Source organism: Zootoca vivipara, chromosome 7, assembly GCF_963506605.1.
Source record: "Zootoca vivipara chromosome 7, rZooViv1.1, whole genome shotgun sequence".
NCBI classification, from domain to species: domain Eukaryota; kingdom Metazoa; phylum Chordata; class Lepidosauria; order Squamata; family Lacertidae; genus Zootoca; species Zootoca vivipara.
The window spans coordinates 66,920,940-66,939,525 of record NC_083282.1 but is presented as its reverse complement, the minus strand read 5'-3'; the positions used below and the strand labels follow the sequence as shown (position 1 = coordinate 66,939,525).

The window sequence follows — 18,586 nt, the reverse complement described above, 5'->3', positions numbered from 1 at the left end:
TATTGCTCTTCTACTTAAAGGCAAAGAAAGCTGGAAAGGTTCAGAATCCTACGTGGAATAACAAGGAATGAACTTTTCTCCATTCCTTTTTAATTTCCACTTTGCTGCCCCCTGGGAGAGCTCTGTTTTTCTAGATTATTTTTAAATTATATGTGATGTTTGTCTCAGCAGTGTTAGCTTTTGCTCATGTGTATATGTGGTTTCTCATTATTGTAGACTGAAGGAGTCACTAAACGATTGGCAGAGAGAAATGATTTTGTATTGTTCTTGTTTACATTGATGACAAATAAAAAGACATTCCTGCAAACAGCCACCCTTATAGAAGACATCCTGGGAGTAAAAAAGGTTTGTTGATAATCTAGCCTATACCGTCACGTTCTCATTTAATCTTGAAAACTCTTTAACAGCTTGTAAGTAGAAGTCCATTCACAGTTCAGAAACTGATTTAAAAAAATCTTGTATCCTAAATAGAAAAGGCCATATTACTTGCTCCTAGCCTGTCTTCCCTTTGTAAGGTTTAAGCGTAGCTTGGCAGCACCTCTCCTAACTCTAAAATGGAATTTTGGAAAGGCTGGGTACCTTTTATTGAGCCTGCTGCAGTGAGTCCCTGTTATACATCTCTGCATGCACTACTTTGATTACCCCATTCACGCCTTAGCTTTCTGGTCTCAAATAAAGTAATGTTGTGGGTGGCACTATGCCCAGTTCTGGATACTGGAATTTACAAACATGGCGAACATGGTGAAGCGAGTGTGTCCAGAGAATGGTGACTAGGGTGGTGTACGGGGTCTGGAGGGACAGTTGGAAATTGGGTAGGTTTGGTGTGGATAAGAGAAGGTTAAGGGGAGACATGTCTGCTGCCTTCAAATACCTGAAGGGCTATTGCACGCAAGAGAGAGCAGACGTGTATTCTGTTGTTTCAGAGCTAAGAGCTGTTGGACAGTGGAATGGACTGGCTTGGGTGGTGGTGGGCTCACCTTCATTGGAAATATTTAAGCAGAAGCTGGGCAACCAGTTGTCGGGGATGCTGCATTTAAGTTCTACATTGTAGATCCTTCTTTGATTAGGAAGTTGGATTAGATGATCTCCAAGATCTCTTCTGTTTCTGAAATTCTGTGATTCAATTTTTTTAACATGAGCGTGGAAATGCATTTATTTAGCACTTAGGTTTTATCAGCAGATTTAATTAGATCTCCCTTTTCCCAGTTAAAATAATAGCTGAGGCTTTCCAGAGGGGGGGAGAGTTTTTTAAGATGAGACATTATTTCCTGACCCCCGTTATGTTTACTATTTAAACCTTGTTTGGGTTTGCATAGAGACAAATAGAGGATAAACATAAATGCTATTATTTATTTGTAGTACACAAGCTAAAAGCTTTGGATGTAATGTTTCATGAAACATGTACACTTTCAGGAATCTGAGGAGTTTCCTTATGTTCTCTAACTTGTGAGATTATTTGTCAGTTGCTGTCAGTACTTTTCAGCATTGTGTCATTTAAAAAAATTGCTTAGCAAAGAGTAACTTACCAATTATAATTTTCAAATATGTTCCCAAAGGTATAATTCATTCAAATTAAAATGAGATCCAAGAAATAGAAGGAAAACCAAGAAGCAGGGGACTGCAGCCAGTCTCATTTTATACCCTACACTCTCATAAATGGTGCACAGATGTCCTTAAGACTCTCAGTTTCATTATAAGATAACTGCAAAATGTTTAAGCTAGAAGCATATTGCAATCATGTTCTTTTCAGTATTCAGTATTATTTTAGCTGCTAGTGCTAAAAGAAGGAAATCCTTTTAGTTTTCTAGAAGTCTAGACAGTGGGAAGGTAGCTTCATACCCCCATCTAATTAAATAAAAATAATAAATTATTCCTGCATTTAATAATTTCCAGCCAATCAGCATGGAACAATATGCAATTTTGTGGTGAAGTACAGTATAATTTGTGGACTGTTTATTAATGTTAATGTATCAGAAGTAAGTGTTGATAACTGCTAAGAGGGCCTCCCTTTGCTGTTGTGCAGCATGGCCTCTCAAGGTTGTTGTATGGCTCAGCTAATACATTACTTAGATAGAATAGGAGCCCCTGGAAAACTGTTCTCCTATGATAGGCTTCCATGTTGCCTAGGTAAAGTATGCTGTTCCCACTCCCAACTTGTCAAAGAGCAATGTGACAGCAACAGCCTCACATGATCAGAACTTCTGTACTTTGCTGGGGTGACCCTTTTGTACAGACGTATACAAAACATTAGATCTATTTTAAGTACTTGCTATACAGAATCTAATGAGCCACATAGCAAGTAATATAAAAAGTAAAACAGTTACAGTAAGCCTACAACTTGCATGCAATTTACTTGTGCCCATTCAATTTTACATGCTGGGCAGAAAAAAAATATTTTTCAATAGAAAAGGGGTGGGTGTCTGGGAAATCCCAGCTGCCATTGAGCTCAATGTGTTTTTGACTAGATGTGATTTTGGCTGTAGGCATGATTCCTGTAACATTGCCCCCACATAAATTGCAGACTTACTGTAGTTTAAATTATGTTGATGTTCTTCAGAGTGGTAAATTAAGAGATTCCTATCTCTATATAATGCCCTATCTAGGAGTTTGCCAAAAAGTGTTAAGTGAGGTGAGGACAGAGGTGCACACCAGCTACTTTTCAGACCTTCAGCTGAGTGCATGTTAGGTTCCTGACTGCATATGCACTTTGAATTGAATATTAATGCAGTTAGACTCCTCCTTGTAAATGGGAACCCTGGTTTCCCTATCAGTATTCTAAGCACATTCAGCTGAATATGTTCAGTATCCCCCTTTGTCTTAGTCAGGGACAAAATGAAGGGCAAGTTAGCATGTTTAGGGACATTGAGATCAGTGTTGCCTTTCTTCACTTCTAGCTAGTGGTTTCAGATGGAGATTAGAATAGGGTTTTAATCTGCAAGAATCTTGGAAATAATATCTTTGCTGTTTTTTTAAATAAAAATCATCTATGGAGCATATCGCTTGTCATGTTTTAGGAAATGATTCAGTTGGAGGATATTCCAAACCTCTCCAGTCTAGTCTCTAGCTTTGACCAACAGCAGCTTGCAAACTTCTGCAGGATCCTTGCAGTTACAATTTCAGAACTGGACACAGGCAGTGATGACAAACATACACTTCTTGCAAAAAATGCTCAACAGAAAAAGAACTTGGGTCCTTCTCGGGCGGAAATTAATCAAGGTAAAGCATCCTGTTTCTGAAATTAATATGTACTCAAATTAATATGTACTCAGTTACTGTATTTTAAGATGGAAGTAAACTTGATTTCATTTGGATTTCTAATAATAGCTGTTCCATCGATTTAACATTTGTTAATCAAACCTATTTGCTTCTTGTCATAGCTGCACTCCTCAATATACCAGGCTTCATTGAAAGACTGTGTAAACTAGCAACCAGAAAAGTTTCAGAAACAACAGGAACTTCAAGTTTCCTTCAAGAATTGGAGGAATGGTACACCTGGCTTGATAATGCACTTGTACTTGATGCACTAATGCGTGTGGCAGGTGAAGAGACAGAGCAAAGCAGCACAGGTACCTGCTTTTAAATTTGCTAGAACAGCCATTTAATAACCTGGTAGCTTTATCACCTGTAGATCTGCGTGTGGCCTTGTCTTGCACTGTACTCTTGCCTTGACATTTTCATACTGGAATGGAAGCATGTGTGCAGCAGTCCCTAAAAAGACTGGAAAGACTTGTGCAAATACCTCAGGATGGTGTATTCAGTTTCTGCTGCATTGAAGAAACTTAACATCTTCTCATTTCCTACATTTTTGTTGCATTGATACGGTAACTATTATATAACTACCTCCTTGCCCATTTTTTTTTGTCTTTTAGAATCTTCAGATGAGAGTGGATTTGCCTCTACTTCACCAAGGAATCAACTTCCACAGACCATGAAGATTATGCATGAGATTATGTATAAACTGGAAGTTTTGTATGTCCTCTGTGTGCTTTTAATGGGCAGGCAAAGGAATCAGGTGAGATTCTGCATCAGAAGTGTATAGTGAACTGCAAGCAGCAGCTCTGAAAATTCAAATGGGGGTCCAGCTACTTAAAATCCTACAATCTTTTCAAACGCTAGACCACTGATAATCTTATCTTGTAGGAAATGGATGCCTATTGATTTATGTATCTTGCACAGTGATCAGCTATAAGGTTTTTGGTTGGTGATCTAGTAAGAATTTAATTTGTATGTGCCTTTATGTACCGTACTTTTCCATTTGGCAAGTACTTTGCATTAAGTTAGGCAGCAGTTTAGGCACCCTGCTTTATGCAAATACTTTGAAATGAGGCTTTTGGCTAAGAAAGTCCATGCCATGTTTTATGCCAGTCTATTTTTGGATCAACAAACTCACACTAAAAAGTTTCACTTTAAATTTTGAAATTTGGTGCATTATTGAAAACAAGTAGATTGAAATGAAGGGTGCAGCCACTGCAGAAACACTCTTGAAACAACATTTTCTTCATTCCTATTCATTCTTGTGGGATGTGCAGAATAGAAAACTCTAATGGATATTGCTGGATATTAAAATATATATTTTTCAGAGTTAATTTTGTGTGTGTGTGTGTGTGTAGATTATGATATATATATATATACGGGCTATATTTTGTGGAGAGGTGGGGGAGCTTAAAAGAATAAACACACAATTTATGTAAGATCTTAAAACAATATACCTCTAGTGAATATACCTGATCATTCTTCTTGCCTAGGTTCACAAGATGATTGCAGAATTCAGATTGATCCCTGGCCTTAATAATTTGTTTGATAAATTGATCTGGCGGAAGCATTCAGCATCAGCCCTTGTTCTGCATGGGCATAATCAAAACTGTGACTGTAGCCCGGTGAGTATTAGGTTTAAGCTGCTGCATAGGGTATGTTCTTTTGAAATGACCCTTAAGAGCTCGTATGTAATAGCTGTTAATAATGTTGATAGCTAGCCTCTTCAGTTGTTTTTGATACTAGTACCTTTTTCTGATTGCAATGGTAACATCACCACTCTCTAAAATGGCTTAAATATTTTTTTTAAACCTGGAAGTCGAGACTTGATGTTTCTACCAGTCTGCTGGTAAGAATATTCTGTAATGTTTCTTATAAAATAAATTCTCAACTTCTTTCTTCTGTAGGATATTACATTGAAGATTCAGTTTTTGAGGCTACTTCAGAGTTTTAGTGATCACCATGAGTGAGTATAGAATATGTTTGTCATAAACTTTGTGGTGGCACATCATGTATTGCTGAACTGATGGAACATCATATTTGAAGTAACTCAGATAATGTAGAACCTCCTTAAAAGTAACATACAAAGAATATGTAATAGTTTTGATCGTGTTTTGCTGTTACACTTCCAAGAAGTGAGCGCAAAGATATTGGGAGGTATTTGTAAAGCACATTTTGGGAGAGACTATGCATGCAAGGGACCAAAAAATGGAATACAGCTGTTGAGACTAGTTTTGTCAGAGGACACATTCAAAGGCACTATGGGCATGAATTCTGAGATCTTAAACAGATTGCCCCAAATCTAAACTTATATTTAGGGCACTCTTTATCAAAAAGTTCAGGGGAAAAGGAACTGGAATTGTGAAACTTGGCCTTCTGCTATTTTAGGAGTTTCTTTTTCACAATTTCCTTTAATATGACAGTATTCAGCTAAATAATTACGCAAGCAGAATGATTCCTGCTTGCACAACAGACGTTTGGCCTATACACCATCCCCAAATGTGCTCTAAAGGGTTGGGGGGAAACCCCAGAACAGGGGGAGATGGGGGAAGGGGAGACTTTCTGTTGCACAAGCGGAAGTCATTCTGCTTGTGCAAGGAACTAACTAATGCTACTTTGAACACAACCTGATGTTTATTCTGCGGGTGCATTCTACGGGTTCTCAGGGCTCAAACCCAAATTGTGAGATTATTTGTCCAATATAGAGTTACGTTTTGGCTCTGTTTCTGTAAAACTGAATAGAACCTTGATACCACAGAAGACCCAGCATAGTTGTGTGCATTTTTGCAAAGGTAATATACATGATGCATTAAATAATTAGTGTTTGTAATCACTCCTTCTGTCCTGATTTTTATCTTAGGAACAAGTATCTGCTTCTAAACAGCCAAGAGCTTAATGAACTGAGTGCAATATCCCTCAAAGCCAACATCCCTGAAGTAGAGGCAGTTGTCAACACAGACAGGTAGAGAGAAGTGCATGTATGTTTGTCTGTATCATTTGTTCTTTCTGAAAGTATGGCAAGTATCCTGTTTTACTAGGCCTGCCCCTTGAACCCCTGCAATAAGTTGGGTTATCTCTAACTTTGTTAGTATGTTGAACTAACATAAACAAGAATCACTCACACAATGTGATGGCATCTTTCTGAAGTGTATATTGGACAGCTGGGTGGGGCCACATATGCCCTTTAGGGATTGCTTGCAGTCCTTTACAATCTGTTTCTATCTCTAAAGCCAACTCTGTCCCTTTTGAGGCACAACTTGGTTCTGTTTATTCAGACCTGTGAACACTTAGCAGCCAGTGTTGGCTGGAGAGTGTGAATGCATAAGCGATGGATTTTGAAAGTGGAGGTTGCAAATCATAGGAAATTTTGATAACTGATGTGAACTTGAATGGGAAGCAGGGAAAGGATCACATAGTACTTCATGAGGAATTTAATTAACGTTTATATAATGCCCTTTATACCTATATTTCTGTTTAAATATGTATTACATCCAAATTCCACATTGGGTCACACTGACTTCCTAGTGAATTGCTGCACATTCTGTTTATGAATGTAGCTTGTGCAATGCTCTGTGTTGCCCCGTTTGAGGCATGGGACATTCTTTCCATCTAAGAGGAAACAGGTTTCACAGCTTCACACTTTTCATAGAAACAACAGATTGAGTTTGTGGGCAATAGTGGCGTGTATTCTTTTAAAAACAAAACAAAACAAGTAGTAGCAAGGTGTGGTCCTTACTGCCCCCTTTCCAAGCTATTTGGCCTGGGAAATAATGTTTCTGTAGATGTCAGTTTGGAGGACAAAGGTGCAAGCAAATGGACTTCAACCCTCAGATTCCTAACATTTGAGGATTCATGGGACTGATTATCATTCGTTTGCCTAGCAGAGAGTTCAGTTGATATGGAATGATAAACCGGGTAAGGTGGCCTCTGTGTTTTAGCCACAGGCCAACACCATTCTGCTTTTGCTTATTTTCATAATTTCCCTCTAATTACACATGTAATCTTGTACATTTAGAGACATCTGGAACATACAAGTATTTCCATATTGGCTACCAAAAAAAACCTGGGTGTAAAACGTTTTTTAAAAATTGAACTAACATCTGTTGAGTTAGAATATGCAAGTTCTGAGTTTGTACAGTTCTGAATGGTGTGTAATGGAAAAGTAACAACCCATTGTTGTGCATGTAAGCTCAGAAATGTCCCAAGTTCAGTGAGGCTTAGATTTAGACTGTAGTCATGTTTTATTTTATTCATAAAATTTATACACCACTTGAGTGCAAAAACGAAACCTCAAAGTGGTTTACAAAAAGCTAAAACAATAAAATTTGTAGTATCTTGTTTGTGTGAGAGAGCACAAGGTTTTTACAAATGCAGGTTTTCTTCTTGGGCACTTAAGATTCAAGCCCATTTAAAAGGTTTTTAGAATTACAACAGAAAATTCATTCACCAGCAGGGGGTGTTACACTATAATGTTCCATGAAGTCACAGTATGTTCAAAATACACCATCCATTTTGAAATGGTTGTAGCATTGCAAAAGCTTGGCATAGTTTCTCGGGTATTGCTTTATAGAACTAGATATTTTCTTAATAGATTCCCCTTCAACCAACTGGTTTGTTCATTGCAATTTCTCCCCATGTTTTAGGAATTTAGTCTGTGATGGGAAAAGAGGCTTGCTGACCAGACTTCTTCAGGTAATGAAGAAAGAGCCAGCGGAATCATCATTCAGGTGGGCTCTGTTATTACTACATTGAGCATAGTGTTCTGTTGTAGGAAAACTTGATCTTCAGAATCCAGAAAGTGGATCCTTGCAAACTATTTTAAAACTTGAGTTTTGATCAGTTTTGTCCTTGAATTGGCAAAAATTGAGGCCAGCAGTGTTCAGGGACAGGAGACTTTCTCTCAGCATTGTTTCTACCCTGCCCATGACCTTAAAGTTGCCTAGTCTCCAAAGATGTCTTAGTTCAGGGGTCCCCAGACTTTCTGCGCGGCGGGCCGGTGCCCGCCGCGCCGACCGCGCGGTGGGCCGGAGGGCAGGGGAGTGCGCGCGCAGCGGGCCGGAGGGCGGGGGAGTGCGCGCCCGTGCGCATGCGCACACGCACACGGGCGGGAAAAAAATCGCCAAAAATCGCTTGTGCGCATGCGTATGGGCCTCCCCCGACCCGGAAGTGCACCAGAAATGACCTCTTCCGGGTCGGGAGAGGCCCATACGCATGCGCACAAAGGATTTTCGGCGATTTTTTGCCGATTTTTTAGATCGTCGCTGCGCCGCGCGCCGTGAGAGCGGGCGGCGGCAGCGGGCGGCGGGAGTCGTCGCGGGCCGGATTGGAAGGCCGATTGGGCCGCATCCGGCCCGGGGGCCGTAGTTTGGGGACCCCTGTCTTAGTTGTTTAAACTTTGAATTCTGACTAGTGATACACATGAGGAAGATCCACATATACAGCCAGAGTTTTGCTTTGCTTGCTTTGCTTTCCCTGCAACAGTTCTCACTATCAAAAGAGCATGTCACATAAAACTGTTTCCACTTTTTATTTACAATTAATCAGATGTTTCTTTCTTGATATTAAGATGTTAATTTTATTTTATGCACCAGGTTTTGGCAAGCCAGGGCAGTTGAAAGTTTCTTACGAGGCGCTACTTCTTATGCAGATCAGATGTTCCTGCTAAAGAGAGGGCTCCTAGAGGTATTATAAATGTTTACTAAATACAAATGTTTTGTGAAACATGCTTCTAAACCCTTAAACCATTGATTTCTTAGAGAACATGGAGTCTTTACTAAGAGTTAATAAACTTGTTAGACACAGTGTCATAATCTAAGGTTCAGTCTAATTAACTAGGAAGTTTGTCACTTTATTGTGCTCTGTGTCTCTGAAACCACAGTTACAAATTATCAGGCTTAATCCCCTAGCAAGTCCAAACACCTTCCCGTAACAAGTATAGGAAGTCAAAGCCGTTTTATTTCTGCCTGCGGAAAACAAAATGTGAAGCTTATTGTCTTTATTGTAATATTTTTCTCCTTGCCAGCATATTCTCTACTGCATTGTAGACAGTGAATGCAAGTCACAAGATGTGCTTCAGAGTTACTTTGATCTTCTGGGAGAACTGATGAAATTCAACATAGATGCTTTCAAGAGGTTTAATAAGTACATCAATACGGATGAAAAGGTAAATCTAAACCCCCCATAGTCCCAAATGAATCCTCAGCCTTATAATATATTGGATGCTGGCAAAGCCTAATCACTCTACTTTTTTAGTTTCAGATATTTTTGAATCAGATCAACAGCTCACTGGTTGATTCCAACATGCTGGTTCGTTGTATTACTTTGTCTCTAGATCGATTTGAGAGCCAGTCAGATATTAAAGGTAACTTTGTGGTCTATTCTGAAACCAAGAAATTGTTTTTAAAATATGGGCAACTGTATTTTTAAGGCTGACACAACCATCAGGGATGTGGTGGCTTCTGAAAATCCTTTTGGAATTACTGGGTGCAATGATTGGTTCCTTGTCCATGGTGAGCAGGTACATACAGGGTCAGGCTTTTTTCCCATGCTGCACAGCCAGCAACTTCAGAAAGATTTTCAGCAGCCACTAAGGCTTGGATTAATTGATGGTAACAAACAGGTAAAACTCCTAGTATCTGTTCACAATAGATAAGCAACCATTGTTGTTGCTACTACTTCTGTTTTTGTCTGAGTTTCTTTGAAGTTCAAAAAGTGTTGATTTTAATGGGCACTTCATGTGGTTGCTTTTCTCAATTAACAAACAGTTATCTGTCAATTGAATCTTAACCTCACTGTGGATAGAAACAAATATTGGCAAAGCCATTAGTCCTTTCAGAAATGATTCTTGGCTCAGCTCTTTCAACCTAACAAATGGCTTGTCTCCTACTACAGTGGCAGAAGTCCTGTCTGAGTGCCGCCTGTTGTCCTACATGTCACAGATGTCCATGAGGATGTCCTTCCTTTTCCGGCTCATTAATATTATTCATGTACAGACGCTCACACAGGTAAAAAGCTGGCACTGATCTTCCATGGAGCATATGTAAATAGATTTTGTATTGAATGTGATGTTTTCCTTTAAGTTCCTAACCTGTTGGACTCTTGTGTTCCATAAATGCATTCTGGGAATATCTGTTAGTTTGGGCCTTTTTATCCTTATTTTTATCCTTACTTTCGTTACTGTAGGAAAATGTAAGTTGTCTAAACACAAGTCTAGTTATCTTAATGCTGGCCCGAAGGAAGGACAAACTCCCCTTCTATCTTCAGACACTGCAAGAGATGGAATACACCAAGAAATACCCTGGATTTATCCTGAATAATTTTCACAGTCTTCTGCGTTTCTGGCAACAGCATTACCTCAATAAGGACAAGGACAGCACCTGCTTAGAAAATGTATGTCTGTTCCAGTTGCTTTGGAATATGCTCTTTATATTTTGTAATTGTGGCCCAGTGGGGAAAGAGTAAAAGAGAGAGATGATCTAATGATAGTGCCAAGGCAGTGTAATGCAACAGCAACATGAGTGTCAGGGTGTATTTTAAGAATATGAGAGAATTGAAAACTCTTAGGTGGCTGTGTTGGGCTCTCAACAAAACTAAAGCATTTTTTTTGTTTTTGTAACAGTCACAGTTTCTTGGTAAGCCAGAACAGACTGTGCGCTGCCACAGAAACATTCTGCTTACTCAGATGCAGGCTACATCTGCATTGAAAAAGTGAAAACCCATATTTTGTGTAGGTGGATCTAAACTGGACTGGATTTCCTAGCTAGAGTAAAGCAGTGCTTTCCATGTACCTATACATTTGGTCCATGTTAATTTGAAGCAATAGCCCAGCATTGTCTAGTACTTTATATAGTAACTAACACACACATACACCCCCCACACCATGATTAGCATGGAAATGCTTATGCTGGGTTCTTGGCCAGTTGTGGCATAACACATTTCCACTGGAAGGCAGTTTTAATAACTTTTTATAGTAAAATGCATATGGAAAACATTATCATTTTGGTCTTCCTGGAGACATCTGGCTGATTACTGGATGTGGGGTGTCCTGGTTTAGGCCAGAAAGATTGTTGTGCTACTGGGCCAAATTTAAAGTTTGACTTGTTGGCATATAAAGCCCAAAACAACTAGGAACCAGGCTGTCTGAAAGATCGCCTTTGCTGCCTGTCCACTGCAGTTGTCTGTGGTGCCATATGTGCTGGAGGTTTGTTTCATGGTAACTCAGAAGTCCTTCAGCACAGGGGCACCTGCCTCGTGGAATACAGCATCCGTCGAAATTAGGCAGGCTTCAACAATTTGCTATATGCTAAAAAAAACTACTTCAGTGGGCTTTCCCAGATTTGATTCACAGGCAGTATCAGATTTTTTTTGTTGGGGGGATTATCTTTCTTATTTATTATACATTACTATGATATTTGTTAATATTCAGCAGCCTATTTATTAGGAAAATTTGTAAAATGGTCATCAAGATTGAATACTGAGTGCAGAATTTCTGCATTCTAAGAAAATTTGCTTTCCTTTCAAAAGAAAGGCAGTTTCCTGTAACTGCCTTTGTTTAACATGCTCCTCAAAGAAGACTGGGCTAGATACAGCTGCATTTTATTGGCACTTGCTGTTGTGCTGTAGCATAAACTTTTTTTCTACCTCCTTTACAGAGTTCGTGTATTAGTTTTTCCTACTGGAAAGAGACTGTATCTATACTGCTTAGTCCAGACCGGACATCACCTTGTGCCATAGTTAGCTACATTGACGAGGCATACATGGACATGGACAGAGATTTCACCGAGGAGTAATTCTTCAGGCTCTGGCTTCCAATGGACTGTGCTTCAGAGGGAATCTTGCAGACAATGGATTTTCAGGGATATGCTGTGTGCACAAACTTGGAACTATGGAATGTTACCATGTTAAAGTTTTCTCTCTCCATCCCCTGCTCTCAGCACTGTTTTGAAGAGCAAGACATCACCAACTTCCTAGTCAACATATTCAGGGAATGCTTGTGTTCTGTCCGAAACTGTCTGCAAAAAGCCCAGTCTTTTCTGCTCACTGTGGCTAGAACCCTTTGAGTTTGATAGATGGGATCTTTCAGATGTGCAGTTGCTAGCTGTGGCTTTTTATCCTGGCTACCAAAATTAGGTGTTAAAAGTGCAGGCAATTTTTTAGGCCATCCAAACAAGCTGATTTTTATGGGCACGCCAGATACACACCAGCCACATTTAAGCCACTTTTAAAGTTTCTATTTTTATTGCTTTTTCCTTTGCATTGGGATATAGAACTGATTGTGTGTGTATTTTGTTTTTAAATTCTTGGAGATAATAGCTCTCTTCACTTCTTTGCAAATTCTTTTGGGATTGTCTCCTACAAAACTTGTGTCCAAACACCTTATTTTATCTTGCTGTGGTATTGCATCCAGAAGTATCTCTCTCCGTTCTGTAGAAATCTCTTGTCTTCAGCTGATTTTACAGTGTGCTCTAGAACAGGCATACATTGTGGTGATGGGGTTAGTCTTGGGAGCCTAGCTTTGACTAGGCACTCATGAATTGAAATTAACTGATCTCCCCCCCCCTTCCTAAATATTGCAGCCTGACCATTTTGTCAATAAATAACCAACTCAAGTTAAAAATTTATTCTGCAGTCCTGCTTTGGCTGACCATAAAATCCGCTCTTGAACTATTGCTATTTGGAAACCTAACACCAAAAGCTAAAATGGCAAAATTAACACCTTTATTCCAATTGTGTATATATATATATTTATTTATTGTTCCTGAAGTGTAATTGTTACTGGAATTGGCTGATCTTCTCCTAATGATACATGTATTAAATGCTGCCCAGTGATTTTGGTTTGGGACAAATTGCTCAACAATATCTGAGCTTGCTGTTGTAACTGCTGGCATTTAAACAAGTCACTTGGAATATAGCTAATATTTGAAGCCAGAAACTTTCTGAACATTCTTTTGCATTACTGTGCTAAAGCACTTTAAGAAGCATTAGAAGCCCTTCATCTCCCTCAGTTTAAAATTACTTTGATTGTCCCTAAATGTGTAAATGTATACTTCTGGGACATATCCATATAGCACAAAACCCCTGAAAAGTCTTGTGTTAGAATGCCATGGTTATGTGGTATTTTCCTCTGTGAAGGAAAACCTTAAATATCAGAACCAATCTTGGTTCAGAAAGGTAATTTCCAGACATGGAACTTAACAGTAGCTGGGAAAGCGGAGTGCTTGACTATTATCATCTTTACCCTGCACTTTTTGCTGCACCTTATTTTCAGATAAAGTCATGGAAAGAACAGCTAGACTGCAGCAGGTTTGTTTACAGATACTATTTTAATATATATTTGCCTCATAAAAAAACAAAGGTACTTGCTTCCAGAATAAAAAAAAGTATAGTACTGTTCTATCTCACAGTCCTAGTTGCTCTTTGGTTTAAATCAGGCTTCCTCAAACTCTGCCCTCCAGAATTTTTTGGCCTACAACTCCCATGATGCAGGACCAGTGGTCAGGGATGATGGGAATTGTAGTCTCAAAACATCTGGAGGGCCGAGTTTGAGGAAGCCTAGTTTAAATAATCTAATTGGTTGGGCATCTATTGAAGGAACAGCACAGCATTTTAAGACTGACCCAATCTGTGTTATCCTTTGTGGTATGTTAGAAATTAAAATATGGAAATATGGGAGCAAATTATGTATCTGCTGTGCAGGAGCAACCAGCCCACATCCTTTTTGATTTTGATTTTTTTAAGGATATGTTAAAATTTTCATCCCGAGGCACTATTAAACTGGCTTTACCCAACCCCACATGCCTTTGACAGTTATCAAATGAGTCCAAGTGTTAACTTTTTATAGCAGACATTTGCTTCTTGGGTTTTAACCTGTTCCTTCATCCTTTTCCCCCTTCCCCAAATTTTAGGTTAGATTTATGCGCTGATTCTATAAATGTAGTAACCCTACACTTCAAATAAAACGCTATGTATTAAAAGGCTCAAATGAGACTGGATGCCTTTTGAGTCATTTTAATTATTGTGTCCAGTCTGCAAAGAACTTAACAATATTCATCCCGTATATGTGACATATTTCCTTGTCATTGAATGGTCAGGCTGCTTTGTTCCTTTTATGCATTTGACTCGGGTGAGACTGATCCTTAGCTACTCCTGGGAGTGGCTTGGTATCGCCCACCATGCTCCTATTTGTTTCCAGTTTATTGGTATAGGTCCAGGGGTAAGGAACTTGCAGCCCCACAGATGTTGCTACACTACAGCTTCCATCAGCCTTGGCCATAGTGGTTAGACCTGATGGGAGTTGGAGTCCACCAACAATTAGAAGATCGCCCGTGTTCCTTATCCCTGTTACAAGGTGACTGCAAGGAGTTGAGCTGGGTTTTTTGACTCAGGCTGCACCATTTGCCTTTTAGTTCTTACAGGGAACTTGTATGCCTAAGAGATCTCCCGCCACAGCTTCTCTCGTAGAATCTTCTTTGCAAATGTTTAGAAACTGCAATGGTAGGCTTGGATTTAAATGCAAACTGCTTCAAGGAGTGATACCGATGAGTGACACTTAAATGTGGCTGAAAAATGGAAGAGGTCACTGTTGGCTGTGTTGGCTTTGGTTTGGATTTTTAATCACTAAAGGAATGGAACTGCTGTGTGGCAAGAGGGTGGGCCTCACCAGGCCAACAAATGTTCCTGGAAATTTTAAGTATCTCAAGTGGATTAATGTTCATGCTGCCCAGATTAATGCTGATTTACTAACAGCACATAAATGTATTAAATGGAAACTATTAAAATAATTTTATTTTAAAAAAAATATGCTAGTGAAGGTCTTTACTTTTTCTGCACCAATTCTCATAGTCATGGAGCTCTTCCTATAAATAGCATGGATTGGGTATAAGCAAGTGGACTTCACAGCTGTAATGCTCAGGTGGAGGTTTGAGAGTTGATGGGTTAACAATAGACACTGAAATTATCAATGGGTCTATTCTTTGTATGGCTGGAAGTGATTACCACCCTTTTTCAGCAAGTCTTATGGACTCTTATGGTTGGTGCCAATTCTACTTTAGATCTGCTGGCATACTTGTGTGATTGTGCATAATTCTGCATACTTCAGGAACAAGAACCATTAATGTAAGCTTGCAATCTGAAAATGCTTTGAGAAGGGATAGTTAAGTGGAATTTAGCTGCCTCCTAACCATCTTCAGTAGGGATATATATGTCTGCTGTAGAACCTAGCAGGATATCTTTGCAGCCCTGGGTCAACTGTATTATTATTGTTGCATAGCTATCATTAGATGTCGTATGTCTAATAATTAAAAACATTGGCTTCACAATGGCTGCTCTTTGTCAGGTAGAACAATACATCTCCCCTTTATGTGGGTTCTTGAGTTATTTTTTCAAAAAGACCTTAGAGTGGGTGTCAGACCTCCTATCCCCTTTTCTGACTTTGATCTATACATACTCCATGATTGAAGTTTTCACACCTGACCATGTTTCCTTACCTGTAGTGCTTGAGAAAACACATCACCACTGGAAGTCAAGTCTCTACAAGGCCTTCCTTCACTAAGTAGATGGGGAAAGTTGCCTATTGATGGAATTCTTAGAAAAGGACTTTGAAAGTTCTACCTGCCATCTTTCCATTTTAAATAGAGGAATTGTCATAGTAAGAACAATAATCCACCCACCCTGCTTCGATACTTATAAATAGGTCACAGTCTTCTCATGAATGCTAGGCTTTATTCACTACAGAGACAATGATGGCTGTTGCAGCCATCTACACATGACATACATGGTGAGAGAAGGGATGTTGCACTGCAGCTTCTTATTCTTCAAACTATTAATGAAAAAACAGAAAGTATGTTTCAGAGTAGATTGCAGGAACTTTGTGGAGTCCCAACCGCTCCCTCAGTCTTTTCCTTCCGAGTTGCAACCCAAGGATGCAGCCACTGCTCTTGAGTGCTGCCTTGTCCTATTTTCCTGGACTGGTAGAGCTTGGTCATCTTCCAAATAATATTTGGTACTCTAGCCTGGTTCACACATAACATTAAACCGTAGCTTAGCACTATGAGTCAACCCTGCCCTGCACCTTAACTATGAATTGTTTACTGCTAACAAACCATGATCCAAAACCATGGTGGTTTGTTGGCTTATGAATCCTGGTTTGAATTAACTGGCTTGGTAATATGTAAACCCAGTAGCTTAACGCTGGCTGGTTTGTCTACCCCATCCCAAAAGCTCTCCAGACTACAGAGGCATAAGGAAAGAGCAGCTGCAAAATAAAATAAACCAGATAAACAAGTTATGGCTTATCGTCTGGCTTAGTGTGGTCCAAGCTGTCTAGACACCACTAGATTTAGCTGGCTCGGTTATTCTCTATCACTAGCATTCAAAACAAAAAGATTTGCATCCCACTCCAGTAAGCCATCCTCACAAGCTTTGTGGTAGCTTAGCCTTTACCTTCAGAGGTACAACTTCCCTAGTGCGAATCCGCAGTTTGTTCACTTGTGTCTCTGCGATATCTGCCCGCTCTTCAGCATCATCCAGCTCGTGCTGCACCTTGCGGTATTTCACAAGGTTGGAGTTGGCTTGCTGCTCCTAAGAAGGGAAGACAGGAATGGATGTACACAGCAAATCTGGTAGTGGCCCTGTGATTAGATACCCCTGTGGCAAGTATGGTCTGCTTAGACACATGGAAAGAGGTTTGCAGGCAGGTGTGAGTGTGAATTTGCCCTTGTGCCTTCAGAGCCTATAGCATGGGTGGGGAATCTTTTTTAGCCTTATGGACATCCTGCCACAGGCCATATGCTAGTGGTGGTAAAGGCTACTTTCCAGCCATGCAAAACACTTGGGGAAGGCTTGGAGCAGGATTGGTGAGGGGTGTGGCATGCTTAGAGTTCCAAGGGCCATATACTAAGGCATGGGAGCCACATTTCCCCCCTGGGCCAGAGGTTTCTCATATATGAGCCCAATAAGAGCAATAAAGTGCAGGGGCAATGAAGGTTGATTTGCGCTAACCACATGAGAATGACATTTTAAGGTGTCAGAGCTCCTGTTGTGTCACTTTTTGAATATGCTTCTTTGAATTAACTGCAGCAACACATGGGGAATGTAGACACTAGGGTTCCCACAAGACCAGAGGGAGCTGTGAGTAAAGACAGCACATTTTCTGCTGCCTGTACGTCTCTGCCCATGCAGAGTCATACTTACTGCCTCCTCAAACTGGCGCTTGTAACTCTTGACTTTGCTCTGCAGCTTGTCAATCAGTTCCTGCATCCGTGCCAGGTTCTTCCTGTCCTCTTCAGTCTGAAAAGCAATGGCAAAGCATGGGATAGCTCAGCTCTTCCTTGTCAGTGATTCTCTCCCACACTATGCCCAGAGATTTTGCCCTTCTGCTCCCTGGGAGCTTCACCTTTCCTAGATTAATCCAGCCCCTCCTCGAACTCCACATAGAGGGGGGGGGAAGTATTTGATCCCCTGCTAAATTTGCCCATTTGCCCTCTGACAAAGAAATGACCAGTCCATAATTTTAATGGTAGGTTTGTTGTAGCTGTGAGAGACAGAATAACAACAGGAAAAACCCCAGAAACCCAGAAGACAAAAGTCAGAGATTGGTGTGCATTATAATGAGTGAAATAAGTATTTGATCCCCTATCAACCAGCCAGATGTCAGGCTACCTGGTATCTTCACTGTATGTAACGAGCTGAGATTAGAAGCACCTGCTGTAATCCCAGCTCATTACAGTACCTGTACAAAAGGCACCTGTCGACAGAAGCAATCAATCCAGCAGATTCCAAAGTATATCCAGTAGCATGTGGTCCTCCATATGTTGGAACTTGCTGCATTTTTCAGGCCCCCTTGCATTATTGTTAGGATGAGGGAATACATTCCTCCCCCCCACACACACACTTATGGTTCAGCTCCACTGATAATAAAACAAGGGGCTGGGAAATTGGTGTGAAGATGCGGAGGCTCGTACCTGATAGGTCAGTTCTTTGATCCTGCGCTCATACTTGCGAATACCCTTCTGAGTCTCTGCATACTTCTTCTGTTCTACATCCAATTCACCCTCCAGTTCACGCACCTGAAAAGAACAAAGTGGGTGGCTTAGATTGCTTTACACCTCTCTTTACTTGACTCAGAGAAGAGACCTAGAATGAAGGATGTAACTGTCACACTTGGCAAGGCGGTAGGAATTCATATAGATGTTTGTATGTCACACTCGGAAGAAGTTAGAGGGGATTTGCCTATACTTCCACATTCTAGATCCCTGCAGGAACCTTGTAGCTGAGATTTTGTCAACTCTGGGCTGAGTACCCTGAGCATCTTGTCTTCCTATAACAGGATATATTA

At 40.2% G+C, this 18,586-nt stretch overlaps 2 protein-coding genes across 2 annotated transcripts in view; one reads left to right on the top strand and one right to left on the bottom strand.

Moving 5' to 3' along the window:
* Positions 1–15,899, top strand: part of TRPC4AP (transient receptor potential cation channel subfamily C member 4 associated protein) — a 28,422-nt gene extending 12,523 nt beyond the window's left edge. Inside the window, exons 6-19 of the mRNA XM_035124251.2 lie at positions 217–345; positions 3,015–3,216; positions 3,378–3,566; positions 3,870–4,012; positions 4,746–4,877; positions 5,160–5,218; positions 6,113–6,214; positions 7,896–7,979; positions 8,844–8,934; positions 9,275–9,415; positions 9,505–9,613; positions 10,144–10,256; positions 10,435–10,641; positions 11,904–15,899. Coding sequence (XP_034980142.1) covers positions 217–345; positions 3,015–3,216; positions 3,378–3,566; positions 3,870–4,012; positions 4,746–4,877; positions 5,160–5,218; positions 6,113–6,214; positions 7,896–7,979; positions 8,844–8,934; positions 9,275–9,415; positions 9,505–9,613; positions 10,144–10,256; positions 10,435–10,641; positions 11,904–12,041 — 1,839 coding nt within the window. The 3' untranslated portion in view covers positions 12,042–15,899. The remainder of the gene's footprint in view (positions 1–216; positions 346–3,014; positions 3,217–3,377; positions 3,567–3,869; positions 4,013–4,745; positions 4,878–5,159; positions 5,219–6,112; positions 6,215–7,895; positions 7,980–8,843; positions 8,935–9,274; positions 9,416–9,504; positions 9,614–10,143; positions 10,257–10,434; positions 10,642–11,903) is intronic.
* A 53-nt stretch (positions 15,900–15,952) lies between these two features.
* MYH7B (myosin heavy chain 7B) overlaps positions 15,953–18,586 on the bottom strand; it is a 54,185-nt gene continuing 51,551 nt past the window's right edge. Inside the window, exons 40-43 of the mRNA XM_035124249.1 lie at positions 18,213–18,317; positions 17,443–17,538; positions 16,693–16,830; positions 15,953–16,069 (exon numbers count right to left, since the gene is read on the bottom strand). Of these exons, the coding sequence (XP_034980140.1) occupies positions 16,058–16,069; positions 16,693–16,830; positions 17,443–17,538; positions 18,213–18,317 (351 nt within the window). The 3' untranslated portion in view covers positions 15,953–16,057. The remainder of the gene's footprint in view (positions 16,070–16,692; positions 16,831–17,442; positions 17,539–18,212; positions 18,318–18,586) is intronic.